This window comes from Telmatherina bonti, assembly GCF_933228915.1.
Source record: "Telmatherina bonti genome assembly, chromosome: 5".
In the NCBI taxonomy this organism is placed as follows: Eukaryota; Metazoa; Chordata; class Actinopteri; order Atheriniformes; family Telmatherinidae; genus Telmatherina; species Telmatherina bonti.
Genome location: NC_136623.1, coordinates 14,150,541 through 14,165,266, shown reverse-complemented (window position 1 = coordinate 14,165,266; position 14,726 = coordinate 14,150,541). Strand labels below are relative to the sequence as shown.

Here is a 14,726-nt window from a genome sequence, read left to right as displayed (position 1 = left end):
TCCTCAGGAAACATGCAAAGAAGCCACCAGTTTGCCCCGAAGACGGAGCTCTCATCGTAACAACAGACTCAGCGACCGGCCGGTTTCGGTGCAGGGTGAGTTATTACCAGTCTTTATTTTTCCATATTCCATTGTGCTCCTGTTGCTCAAGCTGCTACTTTTTCGACGTGGGACAGTAAACATGCTTATTGTGCTCGCATATCCTCATTTTGTCTGTTTGTTTTGTGTTCCCTCCCTTTTAGTCAAATCAAAGGTGTGTCAGTAGAGTTGACCTAATGTGCTGGTAGAGAGCAGGATTTGCCTGTACGGAGGGAATAAGTAAAAAAAAAAAAAAAAAGCACCTGTATAGTTAAGCCTAAAATCTCCTCTGTAATGTTTTTATACACACACACCCCTAACTCTTTCCAGATTTCCAAGTAGCTTGATCTACAAGGTCATGTCAATTCTTGCCAGGTTGTAATCCTTTCCCTCCCTTTCACCTGGTCTCCTGAATGCTTAAACTATGAGGAAACGTGGAATAACTTCTCGATACTCAACCAAGACTTGAAGGACTTCTCTCCTTCCACATCTTATATAAAACTATTAGCACTGACTTGCTGTCCTCACCTGTCGTCTTCTGTGTCTTTCCACCCTCAGGCTTGGTGAGGATGCTTCCCGACAGCCAGACCACCGAGGCTTACACCTCCCCCCTCACCCCCCACAGACTCAGTAACGGGCACACTGGTGGGCACAGACCTGGGACCAGCAACGGCGGCGGGCTGCTCACTCCGTGCAACAGTACGACAAGCTCGCGTGCTGCCAGGTCAGTTCCCTCTCTTGTTTGATGAAAACTTTCTTTAGAGTGAAATGAAAAGTTGCTCATCTAAAGTGCAACTGTTGAAGATTATCCTCTTCATGCAAGATGCATTTGCCATTAAAGGAGAGAACAAGGAATTGTAATGTTATCACAGTATTTCATGTTAATTTGTGTTTTAGTAAAGTTTTGTCTTTGTGATTGTCATTACTCTGCTAAGAGCCAACAAATCCAATCTTTTGGCTTTCCCATGGTATCATTTCTTTTGCCTCATGTCTGTTTTTAAGACACAGACAATACACAACAGTCACATCACCTAAATCTGATGGAACAGGAAACATTTTATTTGATTATAGAGAATCTCTGTAAGTGGGTGTTTACAGAACTAAAATCCAAATCTGGACATGTGCACGCAAAACAATTTCTGGTTTACATTTTTACTCCATTTGTAGTCTGCAAATACTCAGACCAGTTGTGTTTGTGTGTGCCTTGCTTGCATGCAAGTAAAAAGCAATGTGGAGAGCACATGTTTCAGTTGATTTATTTATTTCCAGCTGCATTTATTTATTGATGCCATTTTTTAGCATATCCTCTTGAAAGCCAGAAGGTGAAAAATTAAATCTAGAACCATTTTAGTTTGTTTTTTATTTATATCTTTAGTTAAATGGACAAATAAAGACCTCATATTTAAAAAAAAAAACTATTCTACAATCAATTTTTTATGGGTTCTGTATTTAAGGGTTCTTAATGAGTTTAAATAAAAAAAAAGGCATCTAACAATAAATACAGGTAGTAACACATTTCTCTGCAAATTATCAGTGGCATCTATTTTTCTGTGAAAAGTTTCTGATGTTTACTGATCCTCCTCCTCTTCCTCACAGCCCGTGCCTCTTGGATCTTGCAGAGATTGAAAAGAAACTGAGGGAAGCCAAAGCAGAAAGAGAAAGGCTACTCAGAGAAAGGGTGAGTCACCTGCTGTGGGAAACACTCGCCAACATGTCTAATCACCAGCGACACACCACATTAGGCATGGCTGTCTGCTCGCTGACGCCCACTCAGCTCACACATGACTGTCCAAGAAAACACCCAGCAGATGTGCAGCTTTATCTGATGGCTTTCTGCAGCATTGACCATCGGCTGTGTTGGAGCGTCATTGTCGTTATCTTTTCGTGTTTCCTTGAAAACGGTGACGACGTGCATTGATGTCATCTGTTGATACCAGTTCATGTCAATACGTTTGTGTACCCAGGAAGAGCGGCGGCGGTTGTTGTTGTTGGAGGAGAGAAACCAAAGAGAGCTTCTCTCCCCCAGAGAAGAACCACCAGAACCAGAACCAGAACCAGAACCGGAACCAGAGAGCCCACAAAGGCCAGAGATGGAATCAAATGAGTTACAAAAGATTATTTCCTCACCGAACCCCGAGGTAGGAAATGCAACTTCAAAAGCTTTCAGAGTATTTTTTAACCTTAGATTTGGACTATCACAAAAAAAAGAATAAATCTAAAAATGCTGCAACTCAATCAGAAATTATGTATGATGTTTCATATCCAGGTTCTTACTTGACCCATAATGCAACATGCTGCTGTTCCCATCCAAGTCCTGTCAGCGAAAATACTCCATGTTCATTCAAGCTATTTTAGAAAAATGTTGCTGTTGCACCATTTTATTACCAATATACAGAAGAGAACTTTCTAATTGTGTTGCAGTAGCTGCAGAAGCAGGTGAAAAAACATGCAACTGAAACCTAGTCTGAATAAAATAATACAAAAAGATGCCTTAATGTCACTCTAACAAGTTTAGACTTTTCTTATCTTGTTTACTCCACAACATTCCAGCTTGAGTTGAACTTTTTCTAGTTTGCTTATCTTGTCTGATTTAGTTTTTGCCATCTGATCACAGAGAGCTCCCTTTCAGCCTTAAATAGACAAGTGCATTTTTTATAAAAAGCCACAGAAAGCTAACAGTGTTTTCCATGGAAAATTGACTCTTCTGAGGCACATTTAAACTCCAGTTGTCCCTCCAGCCACGCAGTTTGCCCCTCTTCCTCTCTCCAAACTTTGACCTGCGGGCCCACGTGGAGTCTTTGGGTCACGGGGTCGCTGGTTGCATGGACCTGCGGCTCACACCTCGACGCTGTGCGGGCTTCCTAACCAAGCGAGGGGGGAGAGTGAAGACATGGAAGAAGAGATGGTTCTTGTTTGACACGGATCACAGACGACTGGCCTACTATACAGGTTAGACTGGCTGGAGGAGCTGCACGTGTGTGTGCGTGTGTGTGTGTGTGCCCACTGACTTTGCATGTTTGTCTGTGTGTTTGCATGGACAAAAGGCTTTAGTACTTTACACTATTCATGGAAGGGAAGTCATTGTTATAAAATAATACAAAGATTAAATCTCAGCATCCTTTACTGTTTATTGGAGCTTATGGAGACTTTGAAGTGTTTTCATTAAAATACCTTAAAGTCTAAATTCATTTACCTTATTTAAGTCTAAATGAATTTGCTTTTCCTTTTGTTTTTGTCTCTTGCTTCAGACTGTGATGAGAGGAAGCTAAAAGGAGTCATCTACTTCCAGGCAATAGAAGAAGTTTACTACGATCATCTAAGAACAGCCACCTCTGTGAGTTTTTGTACTTCACACAAACCTACAAAGCAGGTTTGAGTCTGAGGCTGTCTTAAATCTATGGAGCTTTACTACACAGTGCAACCATATAGAAATGCTGTTTCCAAATGTGAAATTAAATAGAATTTAGTTGTTTGTAAATATAATAGAAAGTAGCAGAAGAAACTGCATCAAATGTTGAAATTGAGACATTTTAATATGACATTAAAAATATTTACCGATTTCACATTTAATGACACCAACGTGTCTTAGAGATGAGATGTGTGTGAAAAAAGACTGGAAAAGTGAGTTGTACTATAAACAGTGAGGGGAGCATGTTACCTACCTTAACAGACAGTTGTTTAGGTAACTTGGTAACAGTTAAGTGACATGATTAACAATAAAGAGCATGTCAGAGAAGTTGAATCTCTCTGATGTAAAAAATGTACAGAGGTTTAATCATCTGCCAGAAATTGAGTAGTTGAATGTTCTCTTCAAATAATTAAGATGGTTAATAAGATATAACAATAAAAAAAGAGAAATGAACAGAAGTGGACAAATAAAAGCAATCCACATGTCTGAAATGGAATAAAAAATATTTCTAATTTTCTAAGGGTTGTTATTATTATTATTATTTAAAATAAATGATATAATATGAATATTAACTATACATTGTTATGCATATATATATATATATATATATATATATATATATATATATATATATATAAAAATTGCAATATAAAACATACAAAGAACAAAAGTAACAAAACCAGACATGCTTGAAAAGATTGGACAAAAGCAAAAAAAAATTATTAAACCCCACCTCTTTGCCATCAGTAATTACTGCGTATTCATGTACACATACATACAAGTGTTAAGTAATATTTCCAAATTTTTAACTGTTTTAATTTTATGTCCATATAAATAAATTTAAAATGTGAAAATAAATATTACAAATACATATTTTACCATCAATATACTTAGAACTGTAAAATGTATTGACTGAAATATTAACCGGATCTACAAATTGTGGAGAAATTTCCTTGCAACTTGCACACATATACAGGTATCTGAAAAACATGCTGCTATCTATAAATGCATATTTTGGCAGAAGACTTGGCATAATTCTGCAAGACAATGCTAAACTACACACAACACCTATTGCAAAAACTTGACTTTCTAGTAGAAGGTGTACACATATATGGTGTATCAAAAATGTGACTGTGAAGTAGCTAGCTATATTCTCCTAATGATCCAACAGCGGGTTCTCCTCGGTTCCTAGATGTGTTGACTGTTATTAAAGTAAAAGATGCTCCAGTGATCAACATGGCCAAAACTCTGCATTTTTTTAGAAGAGTTGCTGACATCAAATCCAACAAGGGGCAAAAAAATAACCCTGAAAGGATTCTTTCATACACTTCTGAGAAGCAGAACACGCATTTCTTGCTTCGTTTTGAGAGGACAAATGTGTGAGAGCTTTCTTTATTAAACTTTCAGATCAGCAGATTTGTTTCATTGGTGCAGTTTGTTTTTAAAAAAAAAAATCCATGTTCAGCTGAAATAAGTCCTGTAACAATAAACTAGATGTCAAAACGCTGCTTCTTTCTCATGCCTCACCACATTGTCACTGTACTGCTCTTCCTTCAGTCTCCACGCCCCAGTCTGACGTTCTGCGTGAAGACATATGACCGTCTCTTCTTTCTGGTGGCTTCCAATGCAGTGTCCATGCGGATCTGGATGGATGTTATTGTCACGGCAACAGATGAACACAGCCGTTATTGACCCTTCCATATGTGAAGCTGCTGAGCAGAGTGCAGCGAGTCATTTTCCCCTTTCTGCTGTTTTGAGGGGCTGGTTTGACTTGAACTCTGCTTCTGAGGCACATTTTATACCTGGACTAATGAACCTGTGAATGATGATGCAGAAGTACAACCAAACTGGTCCTGAGCATGGAGGAAGAGGCTGTTACTGACAGTGATGGTATCAGCGGCCCATCAGCTGCAGAACAGAAGAGGAAGAGGAAGAACCTTCACTCAGTCTGCACATTGAGCGTCTGTTACAGGGAGGTTTTAATCTGGACTGGATCTCCCCCTGCTGACTGCAGCTCAGAATTACAGAACTGATGTACACTATGTACACTTTCCAGCAATACACTACAGGAGAGGTGGGCATGAAAGTGCAGACATCTGCAGAGTATGATCCAATGCAGGGATATTTTTCACTGAATTTCATTATATTCTCAGGTGTTCCCATTAAAATGCCCACGTCTTAGCTCGGTTTTACACAGAATGTTTATTTATTATTTGTAATTTCTATTGGGGTTAATTTGCAATTAATTGAAAAATGCATTTTGTTATAAATGTACTATTAAATGTTCATTCATTTAAACTTTGATCTATGTTTCATTTTGTTAATTAACTTATTGGCACATTGATCACTCTGGCATCAAAATGAAAGTCTTTTTAAAAAATTATTTAGTAAACTTTTTAGACTTTCACGTGATTAGCAGCCATTAACGAGGCATTTTATTGCATTGCCATTAAAATGTGTCAGGTTTTCCTTTTGAAGTGTCCTCAGAAACATCCTTTTATGCTCCTCCTTATATCTGACATTTAGAAGCAGAAATGGAGGGAAGTGGTCTCCTCGGTAACAACGATACAACCCTGTCACACCTTTCCTTTCAGAAATGTTTCATCATGATCAGGTGGAGTCAGATAACAGCTGTTACTATGTCTGTCCAGATGTTTACTGGTTTCAGGTCCAGACTTCAGCTGTTACAGGACATATAGAACGTTACAGAAACCTCTGTGTTTAGTTATTTGTTTCATACTCTTGAAATGAAGAGCAATCTGAAGATCCTCAGCCTTCTGTGAAAAGGTTTCTATACTCTACAAGTTTCTCCTCTTCATCCAAACCAGTCCTGGTCATAGTTGTGCTTGACAGTAGTATTGACTGTGCAATTTCTCATTGTGGCCAAATAACTTAGTCTTTCATCAGAGTTCATAAGTTTCATCAGACTGGATGATTTGCCTTTGTAGAGTAATATTTTCTGCCACAGCCGGTATTACTGGTAAACTTTTGAAGCGGAAGTCATTCTGTATGAAGTCTGGATCTTGAGGTGATAACAGGTTTACCAACTACCTGCCCAAGCAACGCTCTGCATTCCCATGATGCCATTCGACTGAGAAGTCGTACTGGAAGAATGCCAGTAGTTCCAGCTTTAAATGGAATTTGTGATGCAACATCGTTTCACAGGTTTACACAAAATGTTTTCCACCTCATGCCTTTATTTTCAGTCTGATGATGAACATCACAGCTACGTAGAACTTTTATTGACGTGTGGATGTATTTCAGTCAAGTTATACAAATGTAGCATTAAGTTAAAGTAAGAAAAAACAAACTAATGTTTAAGTCTGCATCGTACACATATTTGCTCTAATAACAGAGCATTTTGGCTAATTTCTTGGTGTTTTGTAGTTCTTGCTCAGCGCAAATATTACAGCCAGACCATCATTCTGCTGTCAGGATGCTGGACAGGATAGGTAAAAAAAAAAAAAAAAAGCTCTTGATGAAATTGAGTAAAAACCGGTTTAAAGCTCAGAGTTTCAGTGTTTGAAACTTTCTTTAAGGTTCTCCTAAATTAGCTGTTAACCTTTAAAGCTTTTCATTCACTGTACAACATGAGTGAGTTTGACAGCCTCTGCTTTCAGTAACAGGTGTAACATCATCATTTGTTTTCATCATTCTATTTAAAAAGTAGTTTTTCAGTATCAGTATCATATTATGCATGCCCCATTACAGTGTGTTATCTTTCTTTGTCACTAAACTGTTTTGTCTTCTTCCTCTTTAATGATTTGACTCACTTTGGTGTAAGTATGAAGCCAGGTGGGACAGGGTCTTTGCAGCCACCAGTAACCTCAGCCAGCACTGTTGCTGCTGAAGCTTCTGTTTGTAGTTGCTTATTAGCTCAGCTTGAAGTCGGTGTTAGTCCTAGTTTTGGTTCTGGTTCTTCTTAGATTTTAGGGCAACAGTCCACATCCTACAGACCGCTGCATGCCTGGTTTACAGTCTGCTTCCATCCTTTGTTTCTTCAAGCCAGATCTTCCTTTTGGTTTGGTTTATTCAGTATTTGTAGTTAAGTTACCTTGAAAAGTTGCAGGTTGGGAGTGGTCTCGTATATGATTCTTCATTTAATTTGTTGAAGCGCAGGAACAACAATGCATGATAAACTCCCATTTCTGTGCAGATCTGATCATTTATTTTCATCTCTTCAAACTCCAACATGCAATTTAAACATTTTTTATATTTAAAATCAGTTTTTATAAAGTTTAGTTTTATCTTAATATTGCTTTAAAAAAATCTGTAATGTAGTCAGTTGTTTTTTAAATTGTCTTAATATGTTGGTAGGTGTGTATACTACACCCTCAGTTAGATGTTTTATCATAAAAGGGCAACATTTGGCATTTTTGTCCACATTTGTCACAAAATATTCATTCATGTTTTGTTATGAGATGCTGCTTTGGGCTGAATATGGTGTGATCTCCCTGAAAAGAGGTTGAGTCAAAGAGAGCATCAAAACCCTGTTGTTTTGCTGATCGCCACTCCCCAGACACACATCTTCAAGTAGCTGTGGGTGCCATTCAGATGCACTAGCAGTCTGACATGACTTACTTGTAGGATTATAAACACTGACCCTTCAGTGCTGGTAAAACTTTGATTTTTTTTTTTTTGTACTTTTTTATTCAGTCATTTTTATAAACTTTGCTTTTAAACTGTTTAAATATCAGATATCTGTATTCTTTTAATGCATTTTTAGAAAAGAAAGACACTGTATGCTGAACACCACTGTTGATTTTAAGGTAAGACTTAACAAAAGAAAGATACTTTTTTTTTTTTTTTTACATTTTATGAGACAAACTTAGAAGATAAGCATAATTTTAAAGTTCTTGACGCCAGTGAAACATTTGCAATGTTCGAGACTTCAGTCTGTTAAATTTCAGTTTTAGTATTAACTCATGCTTTTTTGATACTTTCTTGCTAAATATTGCTTTTTATTAACGGTCAGTTTGTTTAAAACTCAGTTAAGAGAAAGAGGACATGTAGCATTTTTTTTTATTACATATATGCATGTACTCTACTGCTTTTTGAGTTATATTATATTTTTTACCTTGATTCATTACTGATTAAAGGGCTGTCTTATAAATATTCATTCATTCATTCATTCATTTTCTGAACCGCTTAATCCAATTCAGGGTTGCGGGGAAGCTGGAGCCTATCCCAGCTGGCTTTGGGCGACAGGCAGGGTACACCCTGGACAGCTCGCCAGTCCATCGCAGGGGTCTTATAAATATGCAAACAACTAAACATTTGATAGTCTAGTTAAACACATTTTTGCATGGATCAAAATGCTATGACTTTATTTTCCTTTTAATAGTAGCACCATTAATATATATTTTCAGACTTGTAAGCATCAGACAGTCCTTGGGAATCTTGAGAACTACTTTTTAACAACTGCATGTGCCAGGTTGACTTTTAGATATCTTACAAAATATTTTTTAAAAACACAAACAATAATATATGGTTAATTAACTTTATTATACAATTATCTGTTCTAGATTATTGCTGTTGTCTTAGAGTCCAGTACCTCCATCTAGAATCAATAAGTTGACAGGAAAGCATGACGGCTGCTGTAAAGATTTTCCTCATATGCTGCTTGCTTAAAGGTAGGTCTCTTCACATTTTAACTTATTTCTGAAGATTTATCTCATCCTAAAATTTCACGTATTGCATGATTTTCCACAGTTTTTCTTGTCTGAATATTTCATTTTAAGTAGAATGTTAGCCTTGCAGAAATATATTTTCGCCACTAATTTTTATTGTCAGTTGTTTGTGACATCATAAGTTTTTGAACTGTTGTGTTTAATATTTGTTTTTACCATTATTCCCCCCAAGGAAGCTTGTGTCAACAGTGGGGTGTCATCATGCCACAGACAGTAGAGGGGCTGAGTGGGACCTGTGTGGTCATCCCGTGCAGTTTCAGCCTGCCCTCTGAATGGGAACAACATCTGGATGATTCATGTAAAGCTATTTGGAAGCGAGGCAGCTGGAGCCGGACGCAGGTGTTCGATTCCAGCCTCACCGGAGCGAGCATGAGCTTGAATGTCATGCAGGGGAACCTGACCGGGGTCCTGCGTGATAAAGACTGCACCACCATCTTCAACAACCTGCCATCGAATCACTATGACAACTATTACTTCAGACTACAGTGTGAAAACTCACTGAAGTTTAATTTTCAAACAAGTGTCCGCATCACCAGTCACGGTCTGTTTATAACACGTTACTCTCATCTGACAGCATCTTTTGTTTACTCACTTCCTGATTGTTTTACTTTGCAGATTCACTTCCCAATCCTACAGTTACTTCATCCAGACTGGAGGTAGAGGAAGGAACTCCAGTGACACTGAGCTGCTCGGCTGTTGCTCCTTGTCCTATTCTTCTCCCAGTTTTCACATGGACACCAATCATAGGTGACATTGAGGAGAATGTGGAAGCAAAACTTGCGACTTCTGTCATGAACTTCAATGCGTCATACCTCCACAATGGGCAGAAATTCTCCTGCACCGTTCTCTACAACCGACAAGCCGGAAACAGCGACCTCCTATATGAAAAAAGTTTGACTCTGCGTGTTTTTTGTGAGTATGTCTCTGGTATTTTCACATCACGTATGTTAAATGTAGGACTACATATTGTGTGTTTTTATCTGAATCAATTGTCTTTCTCTTTTTTTTTTTTTTTTATCAGCAGGTAATAGTCTGCAAATATATCTGTAATATGTTGCTTTATAGCGGGTGAATGCTATATTGCTGTCAACTTGGCCACTAGATGTAAGAAATAGTCTCACATTGTTCAGTCTGGTCTGAGTTGCCACAAAAAAGCTGAAAATGTTTATTTAAAAAAAAAAATCTAATGCCCCATTTATTTTACAAACATGTGGGCCAAAACAGAAAGGAGACTAAACACTTACAAAAAATGTAAGCAGTTAAAAGGGATGTATAATGGTGAATGTTCCCAGAGATTTGTTTGAGTTTCTAAATATCCTGGTCACAGATCACTTCCTTTCCCATTCTCTCTTTCAGATCCTCCAAATAATACTTCAGTTACTTATAATGGTCCTGTAAAGGAAGGCAGCATGGTGACTCTGACCTGCAACACTAACGCAAATCCCACTGTGGACAGCTACACCTGGTATAAAATCGATGGAGACCGAGTGACAGCCGTCGGATCTAAGGAGACGCTTTCTACTACTGTCACAGAAATTGACAGTCAGTTCATCTGCGAAGTCAGCAACAAATATGGAAATCAGAGCTCTGCCGTTACTCCGATAGATGTACAGTGTATGTCAGGCAGAAATATAAACATATGGTATCGACACAGCTCACGACTTGAACTCAAATAATTATGTTTCATTTTCAGTTTCTCCAAAGGAAACAACAGTAATTGTTGATCCAGATGGTCTAGTCCTGGAAGGCAGCTCGGTTTCTCTGCTTTGTAGAAGTCGATCCAACCCACCAGTAACAAACTACACCTGGTACAAAGGCGATGAAGCGGATCAAGAGACTGGACAAGTCTTAAGCATTGATGGCGTCGACCCCAGTCATAGTGGTGACTATCACTGTGCAGCCAGAAACGACCTGGGAGAAGAAACTTCTGCAAAGATCCAGCTAGATGTACAATGTGAGTTCACAACAGAGCAGTAGATTATGCTCAGCATGACTGTATATCCAGCTGTGCTAACCCAAACATGATCTGGAGCCAAGATTTGTTTACAGTGCCATGCGTCTGGACCAAGGACAGTAACACATTGTCATGTTGCGTGACAACCTCTAAATCCTCTCTGTGTTTGAGTTCCATCATGTCTGAACTCTGCTGTGCTCATGTGTGTGCCAGTGTATTAAGCCATGTGTAGATGTTTTGTTTTGTGTGTTTGCTCAGTAAGATGTTCAGAGCACAGCAAATGAAACTTTTTTTTTTTTTTAACTTTAATGAAAGTTAGCTCTAAATTCTGAATCAAATCCTCATTACAATTAAAGCTGTGCAGCTGTCTTCCTCAGGTTTTTGTTTTTGTGATTAAAATGTACTCAAGCCACCAGCAGTAGCCTTTAATTGGTCAAGTTATTGAAACATGGAGAATATTTATAAATTATATGATAAATATTTTGAAGTTTAGTGTTTTGCAACTTTTGCAACACAAAGCGAGAAAAATGTAACGTTTCAGTGTTGCAGATGCTGCAAAATATCCAAGCAATGTATCTCCATATCTGGCTGGTTTGGTTAAAGTGTAAACCTGTTTTTGAGATTTTGAGACCCAATTTAATACGTAAATAAGTATTAAGGTAAGTATTAAGGTGTTATGCTCATTGTTTTAGCTATTTAATTGTGTAACTGAAACAACAACAACAGAGAAATAGGCATTTTTGTTGTTTGTAGTAACATAAGGATTTCTTCCAGATCCCCCAAAGAACACATCCGTGTCAAATGACCCTTCTGGTCCAATACCAGATGGTGGTTCTGTGACTCTAACCTGCACAAGCATCGCCAATCCAGCGGCTGTTAACTTCACCTGGTTTCGAGCTTCTGGGAGGGAAAACGAGGTGGTCGGCTCTGATCAGAACTACACCTTGAATGTGACCAAACTCTCAGAAGATCAGTATTATTGTGAAGCTCTGAACGTCCACGGAGCTGAATACTCCCATCCGGCTGTTATTGACGTCACATGTAAGACTTATTGTTTTCTGCTAGACCTAAAAATGATTGTTCTAATCAATATTGTGGCATAAAGTGTAAAAATAACCAATGATCTTCTGTTACTCAGTTGCTGCAGAGATCCTGCCGTCTTCTCGCTGCGTTAGGATTTTATCCCAGTTTCGATGTTTCTGCAACAGCCAGGGGAACCCGCTTCCCTCCCTTCTTTGGGAATTTGCTGGAGAACTTGTCAACCACTCTGCTGACAGCTCCATCCGAGAGGTAGCCCTGGGACGGGAGCTCATTAGGAGTGTCATCACCTTTTACCACCGAGACGAAGACGTCCCCTCCCTCGCATGTCTCAGCAGCAACTCTCTGGGCTCTGATAGCATCACTTTCAATGTGTCGGCCAGTGAAACTCAGCTAGGTAGATAACATTGCAGAAGGATGCATTTATATTTGTCTTTCGTATTATTTGTCTCTTTTACTGACTTAAAATGGTTTGTGTGGACTTTTCAGCCCTCCATTGTTTGTCTCTGATCATCGGCTCGACAGTGGGAGCTTTGGGGATGTTGGTTATGTGTGTCCCACTGCTGATATTCTTTTGTAGGTAAGGAACACAGAAACCCAGTGCAGTGGGCTGTTAAACCCACGGCAAACAAACACTGGTGACAATTCATCAGTTAAAAAAATGTGGAATATACATATTGCCAGAGCTTTGTCAAGCTATTTTGCTGGGTAATTCCTGTTGTATATCACATAGCCCCTTGAATGAGAAAATAGACTAAATTAACAAAGAAATTAAATAAGTGAATTACAATTAAATTAAATGAAATTTGAAAAGTTAAGTTATCAAGTTACTTTTGTGTTACTTTAAAAAGTTACACAGAAAATATAATTAAGTAATAAATGCAGCCACAAAATCTAACCTTTTTCCTCTTTAACACATTTACATGTTCTTTGTGCAAATCAACACATTTTGCGTATTCAGGATTGACAGTAAACCAGATTAAGTCATGCTTACGACCAGTGCTTCCAGCCTTCAGGTTTTCTCTCCGCTGCTATTGGTTGCAAACAGAGGTGGAAATTCCTGGTCCAGAAAGTAAAAGTCCTTTAGGCAGCTGTTCTGACCCGTCGCCAAATAAGCTGAATTTAATGAGCAGAGTTTATTTGTCAGGCAGGACTTTTACTTTCTGGACCAGGAATTGCCGCCTCTGATTGCAAACAGAAATATGGCTTTGAATGATAAGGAGAAAGAATTTCCAGAAGTTCATTCATTCATTCATTTTCCAAACCGCTTATTCCAATTCAGGGTCGTGGGGAAGCTGGAGCCTATCCCAGCTGGCTTTGGGTGACAGGCAGAGTACACCCTGGACAGCTCGCCAGTCCATCGCAGGGCCACACACAGAGAGACGAACAACCACACTCACTCCTAGGGGCAATTTAGAGTGACCAATTAACCTATCATGCATGTCTTTGGACGGTGGGAAGAAGCCGGAGTACCCAGACCCATGCATACACGGGGAGAACATGCAAACTCCACACAGAAAGGCCACTGACCAAACCAGCCAAGGATCGAACCAGTGACCTTCTTGCTGTGAGGCCACAGTGCTAACCACTGCGCCACCGTGCAGCCCAATTTCCAGAAGTTAAATTACAAAATCATAATGTAATCTAATAAATCATGCGTTCAATCACATATCTTCAAAAGTAATCTGGTTCATTGTGTAAATATTGTAATCTTTTTGTTTTAGTAGCCTAATTTCAATCACAAGTTTTCTTGGACACCCAGTAAATTACCAGGACTGTGTTGGTTTTAGGAGAAGAAAAGGCAGCCTTTCGTTTGACAAGGAACTGGCAGAGACGTCCCAGTCTCTTGTCACCAAAGAGGTGAGTTTTTACCTTCTTTTTTTTGGACATTTTGCTGTGTTTATGTGTGCTGTAGCTTATAGATGTAAAAGTCTGGAGGTACTTTCCTCTGTTGGTGTGAGTGTGTCCTTGTGGTGAGCAGATTGATGCAGCTAAACCACATGAGAGTAATCATGAATAGCAACAGCGTACTGAAACTGTGACACCTTACAGTGAATTTTGTAATATTTGGGTGAGTTATTTTTCAGCTGAAATTGCTATTTTGCTAATCATACTGAGGACGATCAGACTGGTGTCATCGTAGATTAAGCCCGCACCAGTGGATGTGGTTCAGACCAGTAATGCCGTTATGGAGGAGGAGGGAGGAAGGAAAGTAATATCCTCTCAACTGTGTCAATGTGGGCTTTGATAAAACTCCAGGAGAAATCAGAAGTTGGGCCAAAGGAAAATGGGAACAAAGAGCTCACCTCCATGTCTGCTGAGTATGCTGAGATCCATCGGGGGCCCGCCAAGGACACAACGGGCGAAGAAAAACTGGAAGGCACTCACATGGAGCAGGGAAAAGATTTTGATGTGCTTACAGGGCAGGTCAGTGAGAAGCTGATTGCTTAACTTTTGGTAAATTAATTAAAGAATTACAAGATTCTGGACTTCAGCTGCGTTGAGGTTAAATCTTTCCTGGAGAAGATGTCTCACTTCAAGGCAAAGCGACACCTTG

The 14,726-nt window shown here is 39.0% G+C and overlaps 2 protein-coding genes across 2 annotated transcripts in view; both read left to right on the top strand.

The window, feature by feature from the left end:
• phldb3 (pleckstrin homology-like domain, family B, member 3) overlaps window positions 1-5,756 on the top strand; it is a 28,971-nt gene extending 23,215 nt beyond the window's left edge. Inside the window, exons 9-15 of the mRNA XM_079240812.1 lie at window positions 8-95; window positions 637-802; window positions 1,675-1,756; window positions 2,043-2,216; window positions 2,817-3,027; window positions 3,327-3,412; window positions 5,045-5,756. Of these exons, the coding sequence (XP_079096938.1) occupies window positions 8-95; window positions 637-802; window positions 1,675-1,756; window positions 2,043-2,216; window positions 2,817-3,027; window positions 3,327-3,412; window positions 5,045-5,179 (942 nt within the window). The 3' untranslated portion in view covers window positions 5,180-5,756. The remainder of the gene's footprint in view (window positions 1-7; window positions 96-636; window positions 803-1,674; window positions 1,757-2,042; window positions 2,217-2,816; window positions 3,028-3,326; window positions 3,413-5,044) is intronic.
• Window positions 5,757-9,074: 3,318 nt separating this feature from the next.
• LOC306756291 (B-cell receptor CD22-like) lies at window positions 9,075-14,620 on the top strand (the record flags this gene model as incomplete). The annotated part of the gene is made up of 10 exons (XM_079241017.1): window positions 9,075-9,120; window positions 9,350-9,718; window positions 9,793-10,089; window positions 10,534-10,791; window positions 10,871-11,131; window positions 11,906-12,172; window positions 12,270-12,566; window positions 12,659-12,710; window positions 13,960-14,029; window positions 14,429-14,620. 10 exons carry the CDS (start codon window positions 9,075-9,077, stop codon window positions 14,618-14,620), a joined length of 2,109 nt encoding a protein of 702 aa, XP_079097143.1.
• Window positions 14,621-14,726: the final 106 nt, after the last annotated feature.